At 36.2% G+C, this 21,238-nt stretch overlaps 1 protein-coding gene across 1 annotated transcript in view; it reads right to left on the minus strand.

The window, feature by feature from the left end:
• LOC123546154 (structural maintenance of chromosomes protein 3-like) overlaps positions 1-21,238 on the minus strand; it is a 446,003-nt gene that overhangs the window by 84,472 nt on the left and 340,293 nt on the right. Inside the window, exons 25-26 of the mRNA XM_053551316.1 lie at positions 20,331-20,417; positions 19,940-20,083 (exon numbers count right to left, since the gene is read on the minus strand). Of these exons, the coding sequence (XP_053407291.1) occupies positions 19,940-20,083; positions 20,331-20,417 (231 nt within the window). The remainder of the gene's footprint in view (positions 1-19,939; positions 20,084-20,330; positions 20,418-21,238) is intronic.

Here is a 21,238-nt window from a genome sequence, read left to right on the forward strand (position 1 = left end):
CAAGGATATCTTTAATTTTTTTCCTATATAAGTCTATGTTAAACTTGGTACCCCCACGGCAGGGCCTCTTTTCACCCTAGGGACATAATTTGAACAATTTGGGAAAAGAAACACTAGGAAAGGCAACATACTTAATTTCAAAAGCCTAGGCCTTGCAGTTTCAGGAAAGAAGAATTTTAAAGTTTTTTTTCCTATATAAGTCTATGTAAAACATGAGACCCCCCGGGGCAGGCCCTCTTTTCACCCCAGGGGCACAATTTGAACAATTTTGGTAGATGACCACAAGGCAATGCTACATACAAAATATCAAAGGCCTAGGTCATATGGTTTTAGACAAGAAGATTTTTAAAGTTTTTTACTATATAAGTCTATGTAAAACTTGTGACCCCCGGGGCGGGGCCTCTTTTCACCCCAGGGGAACAATTTGAAAAATTTTGATAGAGGACCATAAGATGATGTCACATGTTAAATATCAAGGCTCTAAGCCTTGCGGTTTTGGACAAGAAGATTTTTAAAGTTTTTCCTTTCGGTTGCCATGGCAACCAGAGTTCCGCATGGAATTAAATTCTTTGAATAATTTAACAAGAGATCACAGAGTGATCTTGGCGCCCACCAATGTGCCATTTTTGAGTGTTCCAAATTTCAAGACTTATTGACTAGCTCAAGCAGGGCATTCGGTTGACACGAGGTCCCGGGTTTTGACCCGCGAAAATTGAGAAAAACTTGTATTTGACCCGCATAAATAATGCCCCGTGCGTCGGCTTGACTCGCGGAAATTTACTTTGATGCATCTCGAGTTAGAAAGTTCTGCCCCTTGTCAATCAAAATCCAAGTGAATTTCAATATTGTTTGCCGGCACTAGCAGAAGTATGGCAGTAGGCGGAGCGTCGTATGTTAATTAGCTACTGACAGATGTCAATCACGCCACGTGCCGACTGACACGTAATCTTCTCGCGGTTTGTATTTAGTACAATAATGCCCCATCATTATCAAAGGTGTTTACTGATCAATGTGTAAATGTAAATTGATAAACAATGCAGCCTTAGATTAACGTGTTTGTACAGTGTAACTTCCGAAAACCGAACGACCTCCGGACCAGCCCAAAAGTTCGGTATTTGGAAGTTTCCGGAATTCAGAAGTTTGAAAATTTGTAGGCAAAGTGAACGTGGTGCACAAGAGTTATATTTTCTTATATGTAGGATGAAGGAGATAATTATCCTTTATAAGTTAATATATAGTAATTAATTATTTGATTGATTAATTATTGAATTACAAACATTAAGGATAATAAATACATAACAAATATAAAAAAAAACTACATATCTATAATAATAGCATTTACGCAAATATTTTCCACTTAATTTTACCATCTCTTTGAGTCCTGTGTTCATCAATATTTAATTAATGTTGATAATGCATATAAAAGTTTAATTGATGTAACTAAATCAATTAAAACACCAGTCTTTCTTTCATTCAAACCTCAGAAAGTTTTTCACAGGTAAGATATTTAATCAATCACGTTTTCATAAATAGAATACAAATGAAAGTAATCGCCGATTACTTTCTTACTTTTGCATCAAATGATGATTGTGATTACAAAGCATGTCAAAACAAACGACTGCTGCTAAAAGATAAACAAAAAAAACATGTTGACAACTTGCCACGGGCGTTTTTGGATTAACAGGTGACACTTTTAATCTGGCAAATATTTTGCTGTTCGGTTTTCGGAAGTCAATTTTAGTGTTGAAATATAAACGGTCTTTCAAAAATCGTCCGGTTTTCAGAATTCGAAGTTCCGGTTTTCAGAGGTTAAAAATATATAGAAATAAGAACAGAAAAAAACGGGACCTTGAGTTTCATGCGGTTTTCAAAGGTTTCCGGTTTTCAGAAGGTCTGGTTTTCGGAAGTTACACTGTACTACTTGTTAATTATTTTGTGTGCTTGACACGATTACATGAGCCGGTCGGCCGTCACGTTCTATAGCAAATTTATTATCATTGCTGAGGCTTTGTTTGGGCCAAAACAAATTAAATGCTTTAAATAAGTAGTAATTATATGTGGTATGGTGAAAAAATGAAATTTCAAACAGGTATTTTAGCAAGACTTTTAAGTGTTTACTTTCATTTTCCATGTTTGTCACCTGTTTTCGCGACCGCCATTTTCAGACATTTTTATCATTTTTTAAGATTTTTCTAGTACAATCTAAATAAAAAGACAATAAAAAGTCTGCATTTAAGAAAAATATGATCACTCTTGCCAAAGTAGTTCTAATTTAGAAGATTTCGCCGAGAATAAAAAGCAAAGCACCAAACCCTACCCATTTTTAGGCAATGTGCAAAATAAGACAACTAAAATATGAATTGCTGAAAAAAATCTGTAATGACTAATGTACTTGTTTTAGATAAAGTCTGTGGGAGTTGCATTAATAACAGTATAGCTTGACCATGTTGACCCCTGAAAAGCTGATCTTGAGTTCTTTGTACACAAAACTATGCATGTGCATCAAGTTTGAAGGCTGTAGTTTGAGAAATTTGAAAGTAGGTCACTAGGTCAATCTAAAGCTCAAAATTTATTTCAGGACACAAAACAAGTGGTCCAAATGTGAAGGCTGTAGCTTGAGAAATGTGAAAGTAGGTCACTAGGTCAAAATCAAGGTAAAATTACACTTCAGAACATAAATATATGCATGTGATCCAAATTTGAAGCCTGTACCTTCAAAAATGTGAAAGTAGGTCACTAGGTCAGTGTCAAAGTCAAAGTTTGTTTCGGTATACAATCCAATGCATGTGGTCTAAAATTTGAAGCCTGTAGCTACAGAAATGTGAAAGTAGGTCACTAGGTCAATCTTAAGGTCAAAGTTCATTTCGGTACACTGAACTATGCAAGTGGTCCAAATTTGAAGGCTGTAGCTTGAGAAATGTGAAAGTAGATCACTAGGTCAAAATCAAGGTCAAACTTTATTTCGGAATACAAAACTATGTATGTGGTCCAAATTTGAAGCCTGTACCTTCAAAAATGTGAAAGTAGGTCACTAGGTCAATGTAAAGGTCAAAGTTTGTTTCGGTACACAAAACCATGCATGTGGTCCAAATCTGAAGGCTGTAGCTTGAGAAATGTGAAAGTAGGTCACTAGGTCAAAATCAAGGTCAAATTTTATTTCAGAATATAGAACTATGCATGTGGTCCAAATTTGAAGCCTGTACCTTCAAAATATGAAATTAGGTCACTAGGTCAATGTAAAGGTCAAAGTTTGTTTCGGTACATAAAATCATGCATCTGGTCAAAATTTGAAGGCTGTAGCTTGAGATATTGAAAGTAGGTCACTAAGTCAAAATCAAGGTCAAATTTTATTTCGGATCATGAAACTATGCATGTGGTTCAAATTTGAAGGCTGTAGCTTGAGAAATGTGAAAGTAGGTCACTAGGTCAAAATCAAGGTCAAATTTCATTTCGGAACACAAAACTATGCATGTGGTCCAAATTTGAAGCCTGTACCTTCAAAAATGTGAAAGTAGGTCACTAGGTCAATGTCAAGGTCAAAGTTTCTTTCAGTGCACAAAACTATGCATGTGGTCCAAATTTGAAGGTTGTAGCTACAGAAATGTGAAAGTAGGTCACTAGGTCAAAATCAATGTCAACTCATGTCAAGGTTCATCTTGCCACTCAAAACCATACATGTGGTCCAAATTTGAATGCTGTAGGTTATTGACAAGAAGTTTTTAAAAGCTTTTCCCTATATAAGTCTATATGAACCATGTGACCCCCAGGGCGGGTCCATATTTGACCATAGGGGGATAATTTTAACAAACTTGGTAGAGAACCACTAGATTATGCTACATTACAAATATCAAAGCCCTAGGCTTTGTGGTTTGGACAAGAAGATTTTCAAAGTTTTTCCCTATATAAGTCTATGTAAACCATGTGACCCCCCCCCCCCCCCCCCTGGTGGGGCCAGATTTGACCCTAGGGGGAAAATTTGAACAATCTTATTAGAAGACCAATAGATGATGTCACATACAAAATATCAAATCCCTAGGCCCTGTGGTTTTGGACAAGAGGTTTTTCAAAGTTTTTCCCTATATAAGTCTATATAAACCATGTGACCCCAGGGGCGGGGCCATCTTAGACCCCAGGGAAATAATTTGAATCATCTTGGTAGAGGACCACTAGATGATGCTTCATACCAAATATCAAAGCCTTAGGCTCTGTGGTTTTGGACAAGAAGATTTTCAAAGTTTTTCCCTATATAAATCTATGTAAATTATAGAAATAAACAAAGGGCCATAACTTACTAAAAAATTGTTGAACCAGTCTGATTTTCAGGGGGACACAACTAGGGTATCAATACATCATTCTGACAAAATTTCATCAAAATGCCCCTGGCAGTTTCTGAGGAGATGCGATAACGAGAAATTGTTAACGGACAGACGGACCACGGACACAGAGTGATTTGAATAGCCCACCATCTGATGATGGTGGGCTAAAAAGGGGACCACCAAAGGAGATTTCATGTGAAGTTTGGTGTAATTCTGCCCAGTGGTTTCCAAGAAGAAGTTTTTTTAGAAAATGTCGACGGACGGACGATTGACGACGGACATTGAGCAGTCACAAAAGCTCACCATGAGCCTTTGGCTCAGGTGAGCTAATAAAACAGTTTCAAGTTTCCTATTCTCCAAATAGCGAAGCTAAAAACCATCCAACCAGAACACCAAGATAATATGCGCATCTCATCTTGATAGTAAAGCTTCCTACGAAGAATGGCTAAATTCCAACTCCGGACAAGAATTGTACTATAGTATAGAGATTTACCCTAAGCCTTCTTTACGCAAGGGAAACAATCTAATTATATAGTGAAATTGTTGAGTGAACACCGTTTCTTAATCCTAATCCTGCCCATGTTATATCAGTGCAAAGGAAAAGTAACCTATCTATGATAAATGCCATGTATAATTACACAGTTATGCATCTAACAGTCTTGAAATTGATTTCTTCAATTTTCTCATATTCCTAGATATTTTTCCCATACTTTGACGCATATGGATGGGTAGTTGAGAGTTTGATCTTTACATAGTTTTGTATTCAGGTTGCTAATCCATGTGGCAAATATGCATGCTTTTTTCATGGTTAGAGGTAAAAAGTGGGTAGTTTGGATGAGGTACTAGGTCAATTGTCACCTAAGCCTATCATAAAGTCTTTGCGGAGTTGTCTCCATTTTTTCCAAATATTTCATCCGGGATCATTTTTTTCAGCTCAAATAACTCTTTTTCAGGAAATGATATTTTAATAATTTTTTCAGTCCTTGCTTTCTGAAGCAGTTAACTTCACATATTATAATATAGATAGCTCCTACTTGAAGTTTGTATTTTCAGTTACAATGCCTATGTAGTATACTACTGTTGAATAATCAAAGGGCAATAACTCTGTGAAGCATAAAAGAGGAGGATAAAAATAAGGTAAACACACTTATGAAATGTTTTTGTCATTACAAATTATCTTAATAGAAAATAACTAGAGCTATCACTAAAGGTGATGAATGTACCCCCCGCATGCACTGACACAGTACATTGCAATTTGACACACACAAGACTGCATAATTATGTGGACTGTATGTATATAGACTGTATGTATACAGTATAGTAACAAAAAACAAAGTCCCATAACTATGCAGAATATTTATCTAAAAGAATGTAACATGCCCCATGCACAACTAGGGTTGGTACTGATCACTTGTGTGAAGTTTCATTAAATTGTGTGCAAGGGTTTGGTAGATTAGGCACGCACAAGATTGCATATGCAGACTGTATGTACATAGTATGTTAACAAGAAACAAAGTCCCATAACTCTGCAATTTTTGTCGCTGAAAGAACCTAACATGCCCCATGCGCAACTACTGTTGTTACTGATCAGTTGTGTGAAGTTTCATTAAATTGTGTCAAGGGGATGAGGAGAGATGGTGCCCACAAGATTGTGTCTATGTCTATAGTATAGAAACAAAAAAACAAAGTCCCATAACTCTGGAAAAAAATTTTCTGAAAGAACCTAACATGCCCCATGCACAACTACTGTTGTTACTGATCACTTGTGTGAAGTTTCATTAAATTGTGTCAAGGGGATGAGGAGAGATGGTGCGCACAAGATTGTGTCTATGTATATAGTATAGTAACAAAAAACAAAGTCCCATAACTCTGCAAAAATTTTTTCTAAAAGAACCTAACATGCCCCATGCACAACTACTGTTGGTACTGATCACTTGTGTGAAGTTTCATTAAATTGTGTCCAGGGAATGAGGAGAGATGGTGCGCACAAGATTGTGTCTATGTATATAGTATAGTAACAAAAAAACAAAGTCCCATAACTCTGCAAATTTTTTTTTCTAAAAGAACCTAACATGCCCCATGCACAACTACTGTTGGTACTGATCACTTGTGTGAAGTTTCATTAAATTCTGTCAAGGGGATAAGGAGAGATGGTGCGCACAAGATTGCGTCTACGGACAGACGACCAGACGGACAGACAGACAGACAGACAACCTGAAACCAGTATACCCCCCCTTACAACTTTGTTGTCGGGGGGTACAACAAGAGCTCCGCTAAGCGGGGCAATATACGGCCAAAGGGTTATATCATAGGGTGGGAGCAAAATTTAAAGAACTTGACTGTTGTAGCCCAAAGGACTGGAACAACAAAAGGAAAACTTAAAAAAAACAAGAGATCACAGAGTGATCTTGGCGCCCACCAATGTGCCATTTTTGAGTGTGACATCAGTAAAAAGGCCAATTTTTCGATAATTCAAGGGCCGTAACTCCAAAATGCCTGAACCGATTTGGCTAGTTAACGAACCTGGCCGAGGTCTCATGGTCAAACACATTTTGTTTAAGTTTGGTGAAGATTGGATGAGAAATATTTGAATTAGAGTGCGGACAAGAGTAAAAAGACCGATTTTTGGTAATTCAAGGGCCATAACTCCAAGATGCCTGGACCGATTTGGCTAGTTATCGAATTTGGCCGAGGTCTTATGGTCAAACACATTTTGTTCAAGTTTGGTGAAAATCGGATGAGAAATGTTCGACTTAGAGTGCGGACAAGCTTTGTGACAGACAGACAGACACACACACACTGGAGTAAATCAATATGTCTCCCACACCACTGTGTGGTGGGAGACATAAATATCTAAGATCTAGGCCTTCTGGTTTATTTTTAGCAAATTTATGAAGATTTCCCTATGTACAATCAAGTAACCGCTGGGGCTGGGTCAATTTGACCCTGGGGGGTCAAGAACAAATTTTGTAGAGGTCCACTAGGCAATGCTACATGTCAAATATCTAAGCTCTAGGCCTTCTGGTTTATTTTTAGAAAATTTTGAAGATTTTTCTATGTACAATCAAGTAACCCCATGGGGCGGGGTCAATTTGACCCTGGGGGGTCATGATTTGAACAAATTTTGTAGAGGTCCATTAGGCAATGCTACATGTCAAATATCTAAGCTCTAGGCCTTCTGGTTTATTTTTAAAAAAAATTGAAGATTTTTCTATGTACAATCAAGTAACCACATGGGGCGGGGTCAAATTGACCCTGGGGGTTATGATTTGAACAAATTTTGTAGAAGTCTACTGGGCAATGCTACAGGTCAAATTTCTAAGAAATAGGCCTTCTGGTTTATTTTAAGAATTTTTTTTGAAGATTTTCCTATGTAAAATCATGTGACACCAGGGGCGGGGTCAATTTTGAACAAATTTTGTAGAGGTCCACTAGGCAATGCTACATGTGAAATATCTAAGCTCTAGGCCTTCTGTTTTTTTTTTTTAAGAAATTTTTTGAAGATTTTCCTATGTAAAAACAAGTGACCCCTTGGGCGGGGTCAATTTTGATCTCGCGGGTCATGATTTGAACAAATTTTGTAGAGGTCCACTAGGCAATGCTACATGTCAAATATCTAAGCTCTAGGCCTTCTGGTTTGTTTTTAAAAAATTTTGAAGATTTTTCTATGTACAATCAAGTAACCCCATGGGGCGGCGGGGGTTATGATTTGAACAAATTTTGTAGAAGTCTACTGGGCAACGCTACAGGTCAAATATCTAAGATCTAGGCCTTCTGGTTTATTTTAAGAATTTTTTTGAAGATTTTCCTATGTAAAATCATGTGACCCCAGGGGCGGGGTCAATTTTGAACAAATTTTGTAGAGGTCCACTAGGCAATGCTACATGTCAAATATCTAAGCTCTAGGCCTTCTGGTTTATTTAGAAAGGACGGGATATGATAAGATATGCGAAATGGCCCCCTAAATAATTAGAATATGAAAACTCCATAATTGAAATTTTAACTGTCTAAAGCAAAAAAGAAGACCATTATCGTTAAAACTATGACTTTTAAAAGCTTCAAAACCAAGTTATTTCTACGACTCAGACCTTTAAAATAGTCGAGGTCCGTGACTTTTACCGTTTTTACATGCAATTTACACACTACATGCTCGATTTTCATTATGAGCTGGACCTGGTGTCAAGCTGAAGTTTTGCTGAGAAAATAAAGTTACTAAAGTATACATTTTCAGAAAAAATCAGCTTGACACCCGCTCCGGCTCATATTGAATTTCCACTTTTTTCGCAATTTTTAGCCCCACTTTTCTTTGAAGGAAACAGGATAACGTGCTCATCTCTAAGCAACCGAGCATCAAACAGATACGCAGGAGTTTTGTTCTAATCATGAAACTGATAGTCAAGAGTTGTTTTATAAGAAAATTAAATGTTTAGAGCCAAGTTTAATGCAAAAGTGAAAGTGAAAGTAGATCTAGACATTTTAATGATCAGTTACATGTTTTGGATCTACATGAACTGTATTTCGGGATTATATGCAAGTTGATTTTGTTTAAGCGGCATTTTAAAAGAAATAATAACCTGAATTAAAGTTGTTTAAAAAGAAAATTTTTATTGTTTACATAAATGTTATAGAGACAAAAAAGATAACTCATGCACACCGCAACTAGTAGACACAGTCATGTAGATAGTTCTTTTATGTAAAAATGATGACGTACATGGTACAGAAGTCTCTGTGACGCAATCGGTACGCACGACGGCTGAAGGGAAATTTTATGCCTAGTGTTAGTGGTTAGTCTGGCTACTGACATGATAATCTTTTTTTTAGAAAAAAATAATTCTTTTATATATTTTGACTTCATCAGTCTTGGCTCTGATTATCTAGTCTGGTAAACTCTGGTCAGAGCTTTTGACCGATATCTCATGATAAACCGTTAGCTGACCGATCACACAGTATGGCACACTGCAATAAATTTCTCCTATGGATAGAGATCTTAATCAGCATTTAGTTAACAGGTGGTGAGCACATGAGCTGAGGTTAAATTTTGTCTTTCATTTTAATCAGGCTGCTTTTGATTATACACAAAAAAATTAAAAAGGTCAGAATTGCCCTTTGTCTTCAATCATACAAGAGGACCATGATGGTCCTGAATCGCTCACCTCTTCCCACATGACCCAGTATTGAGTATGACGTCGTTTTTTCTATTATTTGACACAGTGACCTAGTTTTAGAGTTCATGTGACCCAGTTTTGAACTTGACCTAGATATTATCAAGATAAAAATTCTGACCAATTTTCATGAAGATCCATTGAAAAATATGGTCTCTAAGAGAGGTCACAAGGTTTTTCTATTATTTGACTTATTGACCTAGTTTTCGAAGGTACGTGACCCTGTTTTGAACTTTACCTAGATATCATAAGGTGAAAATTCAGATCAATTTTCATGAAGATCCATTGAAAAATATGGCCTCTAGAGAGGTCAAAAGATTTTAATAATTTTAGACCTACAGACCTAGTTTTTGACCGCAGTTGACCCAGTTTCGAACTTGACCTAGATATCATCAAGATGAACATTCAGACCAACTTTCATGCAGATCCCATGAAAAATATGGCCTTCAGAGAGGTCACAAGGTTTTTCTATTATTTGACCTACTGACCTAGTTTTTGACGGCACGTGACCCAGTTTCGAACTTGACCTAGATTTCATCAAGATGAACATTCTGACCAATTTTCATGAAGATCTTGTGAAATATATGGCCTCTAGAGAGGTCACAAGCTTTTTCTATTTTTAGACCTACTGACCTAGTTTTTGAAGGCACGTGACCCAGTTTCAAACTTGACCTAGATATCATCAAGGTGAACATTCTGACCAATTTTCATAAAGATCCCATGAAAAATGTGACCTCTAGAGTGGTCACAAGCAAAAGTTTACGGACGCACGGACGGACGGACGACGGACACCGCGCGATCACAAAAGCTCACCTTGTCACTTTGTGACAGGTGAGCTAAAAAACAATAATTCCTCAATGAAATCATATTAATTATTATAATAGTCTTCTTATTGGTTAGATTAAATAAATATGTATATACTATTTATACTATTGATACCAGTAAGTCTTATCTAATAGCACAGTGCATAATAAGAAAAGAAGTCATAGGCAGAATGAATATTTTAACAATGGATTCAGCTATAGAGAAGGGATTAGAAGTTTTACAACGTAATTAATGATGTTCGTTTTCCTTTATTTTTTAAGTTGAAAAAGTATGTGCAATATAGATCTACTATATATGCATTTTATGATGTGTTTTTGAATATTGTATTAAAATTTTCTAGTTAGTAACCATCTTAACCTCCCAGATTTAGTTACTTTTTAGGGGCAAAAAACCACAGTAAAAACATGTTTTGACTGTTATATCCGTCTTGTAGTATATATAAAAAGGTTTTATGGATAAAAAGCGTAGAGTGCATGGTATAAAGGTTTATGGTACATTCAAATTCATTTGCACGAACTCAGCCTGCTATACTAATATAATACGTTTTAGCAATGAATTATAAAAGATAATAGGTAAGGGTAGATTTCTTGGAAGCACAGCACCACAAACACAGCCTTAAAGCCACGCATTTGCAAAGTAAGCCCACAACAATATATATATAAAAAATAATTTTTTAGGAACGAATATCATTTAGTGCTGGTTTGTGACGCATTTACACTTTTGACACAGCAGTATATACTATCATATTTTACGCGGATGCCAAGCATGTTCAGGCTAATAGAACTGTTTTGAAGCACTAATAAGACATTATTACATTATCTATCAAAGCAAATCTTTTATTTTAACCCTTACACTGCTAAATTTCTACAATGAACTTGTCCATCTTTCAATTAGAACAGTACCATTAACTGTTAAAAGGGATGTTTACCAAAACATAATACAGTATTATTAGTATATAATAAGCCAATGAAAACCAAGAAAGAGAAATTCATAGCAAACTATTTACAGATCACGCTTATTTATTTCAAAATAAATTTATTTTAGAATAATGAATTGAAACAGATCAGTGACAGGCAGATATATTTTTCAGTTGTTTTATAAAACACCTAAATCATTGTTTTGGTTGCCAACTGTTGTCAGTTTCTTTTTGTCCCTTGGGAGCAGTTTCACTTCTTCCCACATTATACATGATTTCTGTTTTGTAGGAAGGTGTTAGTTCTGTTCTTAAAATTCCTATTGCCGGGTATTCTTATCTACTGTAGATTACAATCAGCATTTCCTTATTTTAGCAATTAAGACAAGAATTATTATATAGAAGCATTTTCATCTGTGCAACATCTTTTTTTTTAAAAAATCATTCAAATTTAAACACAGAATACATAATATATAAAAAGTTAAACAACAGCATTAATCCACTATATATCAATTATTCATTAGGTATTCTTTCTAGTTCAATAATTTTTACCAAAGTGCTCCCTGTAATCTACAGGTCAATAATCTACAGGTCAATGGGTCGTTTATAAACATGTGTGAATGGCAATAAATATCCCAGAACCACCAGGTCATGTAACATGATCATTTTCAGCTGTAATAGCTTGACCTTAGATAAAGGCCGATCTCCAGGATTCAGGAGATGCTCAAACCAGATTTGCACAGACCGTATGTTTTGAGAATAAAAGGGACATAATGATACAAAATTTGTATTGCCTCAGGAGTTATCTCCTGTGAACAAAACATAAGGTCTGAACACAGACTAGTTAGTGGTATGCGAGATCGATTCCCAACAAATCCTGTAAGACTTTTTTTTCTGTCAAAAACGACAGAAAGTACTATTCTTTGATGGTGAGTTGCAAACCATGTTTAGATTATATATTTTTAGCCGTGAGTTAAAATATTTTAAACCATTTAACCGCATTATTTCTATAATTAGTCAATAATTCTTTTACTGTAGGGCCTATGTCTGTGATAAAGTTATAAACATGTGTTTTTATACTTCTTTTTTATGACGTATGAAAAATAGTAAGTCAACAACTCATCAATTTTAAAATATTCCGCTTCATCGCCATACGAAGTTTCATAAATAAATGTATGTTAAGTAATTAATGTCACTGACATGTCATTTCCGGTGTGAAATATTTTATTTTATGATTAAAAGATAAAATCCCTATATAACCGTTTTTTTAAACACAACAGCTAAGCTATATTTGTGTTTAAAGAATATCTAAAACACCGAAAGACGCATCATCTTATTATTGTTTTTAATAATTTATTATAGGTTGATTGTGATTTGTTTTGTTTTGCGTTTTAACGCTGTTTTTTCAACAGTAACTGACAATTAACTCAGAGTTCCTGGATTTCGTACCAGTAAAAACCTGATCTCCGCATGTAGTTGTCAACTTCCCCACTTAATTATGAGATGGAGGACGAATGATTATAGTCACTATACCCCCTATCAAATCATCTATGTCTACATGTAGTTAAGGTATCACAGAGGGGGACATGGATGTTTTTGTCATACTAAAACGTGCGCACGTATTAGTTACTTCGTGCACACGTAATATCTATCTGCACACGTATTAGTGTAAAAATACCTCTGCGCACATATCACTCCGCATGATGGGAAGCTTACCATAGAGATCACTTATTAGCTTATAGATGGGCACGTGCGCAGATGTTTCTTTGACTAACACGTGCGTACTGAACAACTATGCCGGTTCTTTATCGCTGCAGCCGTTTCGTCTCGAATATGTCTGTCTTTCTATTCGAGGAAAGGAAAAGCGGTAATTCAGAGAAAAGCCAGGCCATCTGCTTCTCACTGTGCAGCCATGACCTTGTTATTTTGTTTAAAAACAAATTATACCGACTGCTCTAACGAATTCAGTGTTCAATGCCATTAGAATAATATCAAATGTACAAATGTTACTACTTGGGTTATCCCAGGTTGTCTTGTAAACTGATTTTAATATAAACGCAATATATAATATAAATGCAACAATTGTAATTGGAATATAACATAATGGAGTAAAAATTAAATAGTTTTCTTTGATCTATAATCCAAAATCTTTTGCAGGAAATCGGTTACGTTACATATATAAGGGCATTTTGGCGGGAAACTGCACGTGCCATTCATGTCAATCCTTCATGATAATGATCTTACATACGCTAATGTATATTTTGTGCTTCTCATATCGATATTATAGTTTCGTGTCAAAGGAAACGTTTTTGATTTAATCCAAGAAATTAAATTGAATAAACTACTTACATATGCTTCCATAGTTGTCATACCGATCTAACTCGGTTCCGGCGACGTTTCTGCGGGTACGTGTTTTAAATAATTAGGTGGTAAGGATTTAATAATATTATGCAATTCGTATATTATTTATTCAAGTAAAATGAACACTGTCATTTTTCAACTTGCTTTATGAAAATACTTCATTACATATTTAAATAAAAAATCACCGAAAATATGAAAAATGGAAACTTGTAAGACAAAGTCCTGCCTCCTGATTTATTCGACGGAGGTTTTGTTTTATACCAACGTCACACAAGAAGAACATTCAGTATACGAAACAAAAAAAAAAGGAAGAAAACAACAACACTAAATTTGTAAGGAGATATAGAAGCAAAAAATGTTTTTTAAAAGTTAATATTTCAAGTATGTGAAATAACTCGCTAAATCACTACAAATCCAAAACATGCAAAACTGTTTCTATGTTGCTATGGTAACGCATATGAAATGAAAGTTTTGGATTTTAGTTTTAGAAATTTTCTTGATACAAAATAAAACGAAACAGACATAATAGTTAGAGAATAAGCCTATGTAGATGTATAAAAATAATTTTTTTTTATTTCTTAAAAGAGTTTTCGGTCGTCCTTACATGAAAGAGTTATCTCCCTTGTTTTTGCACGATCATTCTGTCTTAGAATACAAAATAAAAATTCGTTTCAAGAAGTTGGATCACTGAGTATTGTGACGACATACAATTTATAGGGTTCAGCAATATAAACTAAGATATATTGCAAAAGAGTTTTCTATACCCCCATTCTAAATGATCAAATATCTTTTCAGCGTAAGTCTTAGATAGATGTAATAATCAATTATTTTTGGGTCATTACCGACGTCTGGTCATTATATCTTGGTGGATTTTGAAAAATATAGTTAATTACCAATGAAATGGTGTTGTTTTACATGCATATTTAGTGGGGGCCATTTTTGGTCCTTATCATATCCCGTCCTTTTTTGAAGATTTTCCTGCGTAAAATCAAGTGACCCCTTGGGTGGGGTCATGATTTGAACAAATTTTGTAGAGGTCCACTAGGCAATGCTACATGTCAAATATCTAAGCTCTAGGCTTCTGGTTTATTTTTTAAAGAAATTTGAAGATTCTCCTATAGAAATCTATGTAAAATCGAGTGTCCCCAGGGGCGGAGTCAATTTTGACCCCGGGGTCATGATTTGAACAACTTTAGCAGAGGTCCACTAGGCAATGCTACATGTCAAATATCTAAGCTCTAGGGCTTCTGGTTTTTGAGAAGAAGATTTTTGAAGATTTTCCTATGTAAAATCAAGTGACCCCTGGGGCGGGGTCAATTTTGACCCTGGGGTCATGATTCGAACAAATTTGGTAGAGGTCCACTAGGCAATGCTTCACACCAAATATCTAAGCTCTAGGGCTTCTAGAGCTAAAAATAAGTCTCAAAGCTATATGCCTTTAAGTAATAGCTATATGCACTTGCACGCAAAACTTTAACCAGGATTTTCTAAGTCCAAAAGGGGGCATAATTTTGCCAAAATGGATGTTAAGTGTATGGGACTTGATGCTATCACCTAGTTTTACAACCCCTAAGACACACGTGAAGTTTCAACTCAATATCTGCATTAGTTTTGGAGAATACATGTTAAAGAGTTATGGGACTTCACCTAGTGAGGTTGGTAATTGACCTAGAAAAAGAAACAAGAGGGTCATGATGACCCTGGATCGCTCACCTGAGTAATATGAGCTACATCTTTGAAATGTCGAACTGATGATTTTTAGAATTTTTTTGGAAGATTTTCCGATGTACAATCAAGTAACCCCTGGGGCAGGGCCAATTTTACCCTCGGGGGTCATGATTTGAACAAAGTTTGTAGAAGTCTACTAGGCAATGTTACATATCAAATATCTAAGATCTAGGCCTTCTGGTTTATTTTTAGCAAATTTATGAAGATTTCCATATGTACAATCAAGTAACCCCATAGGGCGGGATCAATTTGACCTCGGGGGTCACGATTTGAACAAATTTTGTAGAAGTCTACTAGGCAATGCTACATGTTAAATATCTAAGCTCTAGGCCTTCTGGTTTATTTTTAGAATTTTTCTGAAGATTTTCCTATGTAAAATCAAGTGACCCCTGGGGCGGGGTCAATTTTGACCCCGGGGGTCATGATTTGAACAAATTTTGTAGAGGTCCACTAGGCAATGCTACATGTTAAATATCTCAGCTCTAGGCCTTCTGGTTTATTTTTAGAAAATTTTTGAAGATTTTCCTATGTAAAATCAAATGACCCCTGAGGCGGGGTCAATTTTGACCCAGGGGTCATGATTTGAATAAATTTTGTAGAGGTCCATTAGGCAATGCTACATGTCAAATATCTAAGCTCTAGGCTTTCTGGTTTATTTAAAAAAAAAATTTGAAGATTTTCCTATAGAAATCTATGTAAAATCAAGTGACCCCTTGGGCGGGGGTCATGATTTGAACAAATTTAGTAGAGGTCCACTAGGCAATGCTACATGTCAAATATCTAAGCTCTAGGGCTTCTGGTTTTTGAGAAGATTCTCCTATGTAAAATCATATGAACCCTGGGGCGGGGTCAATTTTGACCCCGGGGTCATAATTTGAAAAAATTTGGTAGAGGTCCACTAGGGAATGCTTCACACCAAATATCTAAGATCTAGAGCTTCTAGTTTTTGAGAAGAAGATTTTTAAAGTTTTTCCTTTCGGTTGTCATGGCAACCAGAGTTCTGCATGGAATTCAATTTTTTGAATAATTTTTGTAGAGCTTCACCCAAGTAACATTCCTGTGAAGTTTGGATGAAATTGGCCTAGCAGTTTATGAGGAGATGTTGTTTAAAGTAAAAGTTTACGGCCGGACGCCGGACGGTGAATGATCACAATAGTTCACCCTGAGCCTTTGGCTCAGGTGAGCTAAAAGTAAGTTTCAAAGCTATATGCCTTTAAATGATAGCCATATGTACTTACATGCAAAACTTTAACCAAGGTGTGACACAGACACAGACACCAGGGTGAGTAGAACAGCTTTATATTCTTCGAATTGTCAAGCTAAAAAGCCAGGTTGACCTTTGACCTCAAAGTGTAACCTTGACCTTCTAATTGGGGGTCTGGGTTTTCGCATGACAAATCATCATAATGGGGAACATCTGTGCCAAGTAATATTAAAATCCCTTGATGAATAGAGTTAAGGAATGGAACCAAATTGCAAACAGACAGAAAAGCACAATCCTAAGTCCACTAAACTGGTTTTCTACCAGTAGGGGACTGATTACCTTTGTTCTCCTTTAATAATAATAAACACTATGATAATTTTGATATTTAAATTTATTTGTTAAAATTATGACCTCATAATAGGAAACATTGTAATCAATTTTAGCATTCATTTTTGTACAAGAAGAACAGCAAACCTCTTCTCAATTTACAAAAAAGTATTTTGTTTTGGAGAAGCAGTACAAACAAGAGCTGTCTCCATAGGATGACACATGCCCCCGATGGCACTTTGAATGAATAGTTATGGCGGATGTTAGAGTTTAGGACCTTTGACCTGGGTCTTGCGCGTGACACGTCGTCTTACTGTGCCACACATTCATGCGTAGTTATTTTAAAATCCATGCATGAATGACAAAGATATGGACCGGACACGCCCATCAATGCACTATCATGAAATATGACCTTTAACGTCTAAATGTGACCTTGACCTTTGAGCTACAGACCTGGGTCTTGCGCGCGACACGTCGTCTTACTGTGGTACACATTCATGCCCAATAATTTTAAAATCCATGCATGAATGACAAAGATATGGACCGGACACACCCAACTATCATGAAAAATGACCTTTAACGTCTAAGTGTGACCTTGACCTTTGAGCTATGGACCTGGGTCTTGCGCACGTCGTCTTACTGTGGTACATATTCAAGCCAAGTTATTTGAAAATCCATCCATGGATGACAAAGATATGGACCGGACACGCCCAACTATCATGAACAAGAGGACCATGATGGTCCTGAATCGCTCACCTCTTCCCACATGACCCAGTTCTGAGTATGACGTCGTTTTTTCTATTATTTGACATAGTGACCTAGTTTTTGAGCTCATGTGACCCAGTTTTGAACTTGACCTAGATATTATCAAGATAAAAATTCTGACCAATTTTCATGAAGATCCATTGAAAAATATGGTCTCTAGAGAGGTCACAAGGTTTTTCTATTATTTGACCTATTGACCTAGTTTTTGAAGGTACGTGACCCTGATTTGAACTTTACCTAGATATCATCAAGGTGAACATTCTCACTAATTTTCATGAAGATCTCATGAAAAATATGGCCTCTAGAGAGGTCACAAGGTTTTTCAATTTTTATACCTACTGGCCTAGATTTTGACCGCACGTGACCCAGTTTCGAAACTGACCTAGATATCATCAAGGTGAAAATTCAGATCAATTTTCATGAAGATCCATTGAAAAATATGGCCTCTAGAGAAGTCAAAAGATTTTAATGATTTTAGACCTACTGACCTAGTTTTTGTCCGCAGTTGACCCAGTTTCAAACTTGACCTAGATATCATCAAGATAAACATTCAGACCAACTTTCATACAGATCCCATGAAAAGTTTGGCCTCTAGAGAGGTCACAAGGTTTTTTATTATTTGACCTACTGACCTAGTTTTTTAAGGCACGTGACCCAGTTTCAAATTTGACCTAGATATCATCAAGGTGAACATTCTGACCAATTTTTATGGAGAACCATTCACAAGTATGGCCTCTAGAAAGGTCACAAGGTTTTTCTATTTTTAGACCTACTGACCTAGTTTTTGACCGCACATGACCCTGTTTCGAACTTGACCTAGATATCATCAAGATGAACATTCAGACCAATTTTCATACAGATCCCATGAAAAATATGGCCTTTAGAGAGGTCACAAGGTTTTTCTATTATTTGACCTACTGACCTAGTTTTTGAAGGCACGTGACCCACTTTCGAACTTGACCTAGATATCATCAAGATGAACATTCAGACCAACTTTCATACAGATTCCATAAAAAATATGGCCTCCAGAGAGGTCACAAGGTTTTTCTATTATTTGACCTACTGACCTAGTTTTTGATGGCACGTGACCCACTTTCAAACTTGACCTAGATATCATCAAGGTGAACATTCTGACCAATTTTCATGAAGATCTCATGAAATATATGGCCTCTAGAGAGGTCACAAGGTTTTTCTATTTTTAAACCTACTGACCTAGTTTTTGACCGCACGTGACCCAGTTTCGAACTTGACCTAGATATCATCAAGACGAACATTCAGACCAACTTTCATACAGATCCCATGAAAAATATGGCCTTTAGAGAGGTCACAAGGTTTTTCTATTATTTGACCTACTGACCTAGTTTTTGATGGCACGTGACCCAGTTTCGAACTTGACCTAGATATCATCAAGATGAACATTCTGACCAACTTTCATAAAGATCCCATGAAAAATGTGACCTCTAGAGTGGTCACAAGCAAAAGTTTATGGACGCACGCACGGACGGACGACGGACACCGCGCGATCACAAAAGCTCACCTTGTCACTTTGTGACAGGTGAGCTAAAAATTACCTTTAACGTCTAAGTGTGACCTTGACCTTTGAGCTACGGACCTGGGTCTTGCGTGCGACACGTCGTCTTACTGTGGTACACATTCATGCCAAGTTATTTGAAAATCAATCCATCGATGACAAAGATATGGACCGGACACGAAAATTGCGGACAGACTGACAGACCGACAGATGGTTCAAAAACTATATGCCTCCCTTCGGGGGCATAAAAATCTCAAATCTCAATTCAATGTGAAAGGACCTTGCTGATCTGAGGGTTATGGACAACATATAAATGTTTGGTTGCATACTTTCTGAAGTCTTTTTGATGATTTTGGTATAAAATTTATTAGTGATGTGGTTCGAGTACACTATCACAGTCATACATGTCAAGTCTCCCGGATCATAGACTGCTCTCTTGGGAAGTCAGAATTTTATTACCAGACCTAATGGCCTGGTATTAACATTTTTATGTGGTCATGGTGTTGATATTTAGCACAACAATTGCTGTAGTTTGAATTTGACTTAATAGCGAATATTCACTTGAATATAAATGCTTCTTTCTCTCGACAAGGCAATATAAATATTCCAAATCAGGGCTAAAACACCTTATGTAGGTAGATAAAGAGCAAATTTTTTTATTTAGGCCCAACAGGGATCCTCCTGAACTGGTGCTCAATCAACATGTAAACTTGCCCTATACTTTCTGGAAGTAGAACGCTTTAACAGACAGACAATGCTATAATATAGTAACACTAAATAACTCAAATGTGATGCAGTTTTACTTACTGTGTGAGCCCTATCTAATTCCTCTTTTCTCTTGATTAGTTTTGATTTCTGTTCTGTAAAGTTGACAAACTGATCAAGGGCTTTCTTGTTCACATGACTGTACTTCTTCAGTTCAGCATTACACTGATCAAGCTTTTTGAACAACTGGAACAAATAAATGTAAATTTTTCAATTATTTGTATGTGTAATTGATACTTTTCTTTACATGTAAAAAGGAAATGCAAATGGTAACTGCGAATTAAAACAATCAATCAGTTTCTCATTAAGTACTTGTATTTTCAGAAAGGACGAAGGAAAAAACAAAAATCCCTTACAACACAACTATTAACAACAGTTACTGTGTGCTTACAGTTCTTTGCAGGTGCAATTACTGATATAGTAAGACTGTTACCTGTTTGGAGCCGAGATTTTGGTACTTTTCAAATGCATCACTAGGCAGAGATCCTAATTCTCTTATCTTCTTCATACACTCATCTTTCTATATTCAAAATATAACAAGTGCCATATTGAAGGTATAATATATGCCATATTCAACATAAAAATTGTTAATTACAAAACAAATAGCTCACATCAATATTTTCTGAAAGAAACTAGAGACTGCTTTTCTCCCCATACCACTTCATTTATAAGGAAGTATGAAGGATAGCCCTTTACTGAAGATGACTGACATTTGTACAAACATCAAGAGTAGGAAGAATGCAGAGAAAATGTAAACAGTAAAGTATTTGCAAGAAACAGCTTGTTTTTGGTAGAATGATAACTACAAGTCGTCAACAGCATATTGTTTGTTACCTTATGTTTTCACCAAGGTCAAATATCAGGTAAATTGGGGGCTAGCAGAAAATTCTGCCAAGCCACTAAATTTTTTCAGAGCATGCTCGTTAGGCTACCATGAAAACCTAAGACCAGTAATCAGAGGCATTAATTATGTTACCACCTACTGACATAGTTGGCAAACATTTAACCACTGTAATCATGCCCACTGGCATATGTTTACAAAGACATGTATATGCTTGATTTTGGGCTAATCCATTAAAATCACTGAACCATAGTTCTCAAAACTATATGCAGCCCAGTCATTTTAATACCACCCATTAAAGTGTACCATATTTTGGAGTGTACTGGTCGCAGTAATGTATAGTTCGCACCCGGTTTCTGCTCTGGAAATGGTCAGAAAATTAAAGCCACTGTTAAATTTTGGATTTTTCCAAGCAATATTATCGAAAATGGCGGTGGCCATGTTGATGATATGGACTGAATTATTAACAGAACCCGATTGGTGGGAAGCGTACAGGTTAT

The sequence above is a fragment of the Mercenaria mercenaria genome, chromosome 9 (genome assembly GCF_021730395.1).
Source record: "Mercenaria mercenaria strain notata chromosome 9, MADL_Memer_1, whole genome shotgun sequence".
In the NCBI taxonomy this organism is placed as follows: Eukaryota; Metazoa; Mollusca; class Bivalvia; order Venerida; family Veneridae; genus Mercenaria; species Mercenaria mercenaria.